Source organism: Octopus bimaculoides, chromosome 27 (genome assembly GCF_001194135.2).
Source record: "Octopus bimaculoides isolate UCB-OBI-ISO-001 chromosome 27, ASM119413v2, whole genome shotgun sequence".
NCBI lineage: Eukaryota > Metazoa > Mollusca > Cephalopoda > Octopoda > Octopodidae > Octopus > Octopus bimaculoides.
In genome coordinates this window covers 18,158,012-18,161,821 of record NC_069007.1, presented here as the reverse complement: position 1 = coordinate 18,161,821, position 3,810 = coordinate 18,158,012, and the positions used below count along the sequence as shown (strand labels likewise).

Sequence of the window (3,810 nt, the reverse complement as noted above, 5' to 3'; positions counted from 1 at the left end):
CACGCACACATATATATATATATATATATATAATATATATATATATACATATATACGACGGGCTTCTTTCAGTTTCCGTCTACCAAATCCACTCACAAGGCTTTGGTCGGCCCGAGGCTATAGTAGAAGACACTTGCCCAAGGTGCCACGCAGTGGGACTGAGCCCGGAACCATGTGGTTGGTAAGCAAGCTACTTACCACACAGTCACTCCTACGCCTTTACAGTAAAAAAATATTTTTAAAATTGTTAATATTTCTCTACGATTCCCCACTTGATTGTATATGATGTGCCACTGGTCTTCAAACTCCAAACATTGTTAGCCAACTTAATGAATTTCCTTTTGTCGATGTTACTTTCTTCTTTCCAGCATATCCGTTCAGCAAATGAGCCAGGGCTCAGTAAAGATAGTAATCCGATGGTGCAAAGCCTGGACTGTAGGTGTAGTGTGGGAGCACTTCCAGCCCCTCAAGTTCCTCACTTGGTCACATTGGTAGCATCTGCTAGGGGCATTGCCATGTGATAAGAATTCACGTCCCTGATTGATCATTGCCATGTAGCACGCTTTCAAAGCATCATATACTCGCTGCAGGTGTTGAACAGAAGGCTAATTGTTCATAGTGGGACAAGCTCAAAGTGCCACACCTCCTCGAAATCCAACCAAACATACAACGAGACCTTTTATTAAAACCACCTTGTTTGACAACAGGTTCTGAAGCCTGGCTGGTATGAAGCCGCTAATTTCTCTCATTAGGGTTACGAAACAGATCCATTTTCCATCCTCAGTTACAAGTTTATACCAAAACTTGGCATCTCCAGGAATTGTCAGCACTTGTTTGCAAATCTTCGTGATTGCACCTGATTGTTGGTCAATTCATAAGAAAATACTTGACTGCATCTGTTCAGAAAGCCGAACTTACAGAGATGTCGACTGATGATGCTTTGTGATGGACTAAGTCCTACGGACAATGTACAAGTGCTTATGCTTGCCCGTTGGTCAGCCGTTTCAAGTAAGGCCTCATCTTCCAAAGCAAAATGTCTCCCTAAGTCTTCGAGACTACTGTCACATTCCTTGAGATAGCTTTTGCCACTGCTCTTGCATTCAACCCTACTTTTCACATATTACGTAAAATGGTTCTAATTGCAAATTTTTTCGCCATCCATTATCACAGATGCAAAACAACATGGAGATACAGGTTATCAAAATCATCAGTGAAAATTCGAAACCGTTTCGACTCAACCTCTGCGTGTGTTTATACATACATTATATATATAGATATATATATATATATATATTTATAAAGTACACCTTACTGTTATAAAAGAAGGGCATATATATACATATATATATATATATGTATATATATATATCCCCGTTTTAATAACAGTAAGATGTAATTTGAGGTAGATTTATTTGCTATTTCTAACAGGTCAGCACATAAATGCTTTTGTCCTTTGTTTTCGCAGGTAACCTACAACCAATTGACAACCGTCAAAAATGCTTGCAAGAATATGCTCAAAGCAAATTGCAGTAAAGTCCAAACTGACTTCGGTGTTGATGTGTCGACCGCAACAATGTCTGACCTAGAAAAACCTTTACATTCTGCATTGGTAATGAGCTTGTTTATCTTAAACTTAAGAACGTCAATCCCGGTCAGCATTGAACTGCAGGCAGATTTCTGGAAGCAGCATATCACGTCAAATGGCCAGAAGCTTTTCTTCAGACGCTTAGCAAATAAATTAGAACAGAGGAATGGTAAGTAAAGATATTGTTTAGATTTCTATGATAGATATTTGTCATGGAGAGAAGGACCAGGCATTGAGGTACAAATAACAAAGTTATTCCGAATCTGATCACACAATGTAACATTTTGGGCAAGTAAATGTCTTTGAGAATAGCTTCTGGAAATGGAATTTGTGAGATGGAAACTGTGGCACAGCGTACGGGATGCCAAGCATTCAAGTCCGCCGGTGCAGTCCAATTAAAGAATATATATAAAAATATATATTCAGTATTTGCAAAAACAGTAAAGTTCCATCTATTTTAAGCGATGGCCACATCTTTATGTACCTGCTTTCATCCAAAAATATCACATGGCCAGACCAACACAGATCTCTCTTTTCCACAACTCATGTCTCTTCTCCTTCCGCAAGTTCTATCCATTTTAGACGACTCCTTTTCTTTATGCAACAGTCTTCATCCATGTACATCACATGTCCAAACTAACAAAGTCCCCTCTTTCCCACATGCAGCATTGCTCTTCATCTACAAAAATCTTACAATCTGCATCTTTATGCAGAGAGATCTTTTGTTGCCAGCAAGTATAATGGCTCTCTGAACTTTCTCCGTCCTATTTTTATTCTAGCAGTTATAATTTGATAACAATCAAATGCATAAATTTAATAATTTAATATTTACAGATTCATAAACATAAGTTTGATTTTAAATATATTTCCAGATTGCGCCAGTGCCCAGATCGACCTTGTTTTCCTTATTGATTCATCCGGAAGTGTTGAAAAGCCTGACTTTGAGAAGACAAAAACTTTCTTGAAAAATATTGTGTATAACCTAGACATTAGTCCAGAAAAGACACGTGTTGCAGTGATTAGATTTGCAGATACACCTAACGTATCATTTTTCTTAGGAGACCACAATACGAACTTTGCAGTAAGAAATGCTATTGACGCTATCATTTACGATGGTACTGGTACTGCTACGGACACTGCTCTTGACAAAGCACGTACCAGTGTCTTCACAAATACAAGAAAATCTGTTGCTTCCAAAGTTTTAGTTTTGGTGACTGATGGAAAGTCAAATAATGAAAATGAAACAATAGCGGCGGCTGAAAAACTGAAAGATGATGGCGTCACTATATTTACGATTGGAGTTGTCAATCCAAAAGTGTCCGAGTTAATTGCAGCAGCAAGTGAACCCAGTTGTACACATTTCATCAACTTGAAAGATTATAATGAAATTGGTTTTATTGTGAAAGAAATTGAATCTGATTCTTGTAAAGGTAAGTCTGACGTCTAATAATTGTCATTATCCGTTTACATAAAATTTCAAAGTGATAATTTTTGTAATATTTGTGGTTTGAGACATTTGAGTGTCACTTCATAAGAATTGCATTAAATTGGTGATCTTAAATTTTCTCTGGCAATGTCCCACTCAAATCTCTAAAACGGGAAAAATTACGTAAATTTTCACTTCGAATTTTTACGTATGTATGTATGTATGTATGTATGTATGTATGTATGTATGTATGTATGTATGTATGTATGTGTATGTCTATGCGCGTGTGCGTGCGTGTTGTGGGGGAGTCTGTGTGTGTAATAGAGTCCGTTGAGATGATTTGGAAATATAACATCAAATAACCTAACGTTATGTCTTTTCTACTTCCCTGATGAGACTTTGCCCGATATAATGATTAATTACTGGAATTGAGTGGAGGCGCAATGGCCCAGTGGTTCGGGCAGCGGACTCGCGGTCATAAGATCGCGGTTTCGATTCCCAGACCAGGCGTTGTGCGTGTTTATTGAGCAAAAACACGTAAAGCTCCACGAGGCTCCGGCAGGGGATGGTGGCGAACCCTGCTGTACTCTTTCACCACAACTTTCTCTCACTCTTACTTCCTGTTTCTGTTGTGCCTGTAATTCAAAGGGTCAGCCTTGTCACACTGTGTCACGATGAATATCCCCGAGAACTACGTTAAGGGTACACGTGTCTGTGGAGTGCTCAGCCACTTTCACGTTAATTTCACGAGCAGGCTGTTCCGTTGATCGGATCAACTGGAACCCTAGTCGTCGCAACC

At 38.8% G+C, this 3,810-nt stretch overlaps 2 protein-coding genes across 4 annotated transcripts in view; one reads left to right on the top strand and one right to left on the bottom strand.

The window, feature by feature from the left end:
- Window positions 1-3,810, bottom strand: part of LOC106870157 (collagen alpha-1(XII) chain) — a 490,284-nt gene that overhangs the window by 48,987 nt on the left and 437,487 nt on the right. The window lies entirely within an intron of this gene.
- LOC106868389 (uncharacterized) overlaps window positions 1-3,810 on the top strand; it is a 437,000-nt gene that overhangs the window by 29,530 nt on the left and 403,660 nt on the right. For all 3 annotated transcript variants that reach the window (XM_052977217.1, XM_052977216.1, XM_052977218.1), the window contains exons 2-3: window positions 1,466-1,754; window positions 2,458-3,015. In XM_052977217.1, coding sequence (XP_052833177.1) covers window positions 1,466-1,754; window positions 2,458-3,015 — 847 coding nt within the window. The remainder of the gene's footprint in view (window positions 1-1,465; window positions 1,755-2,457; window positions 3,016-3,810) is intronic.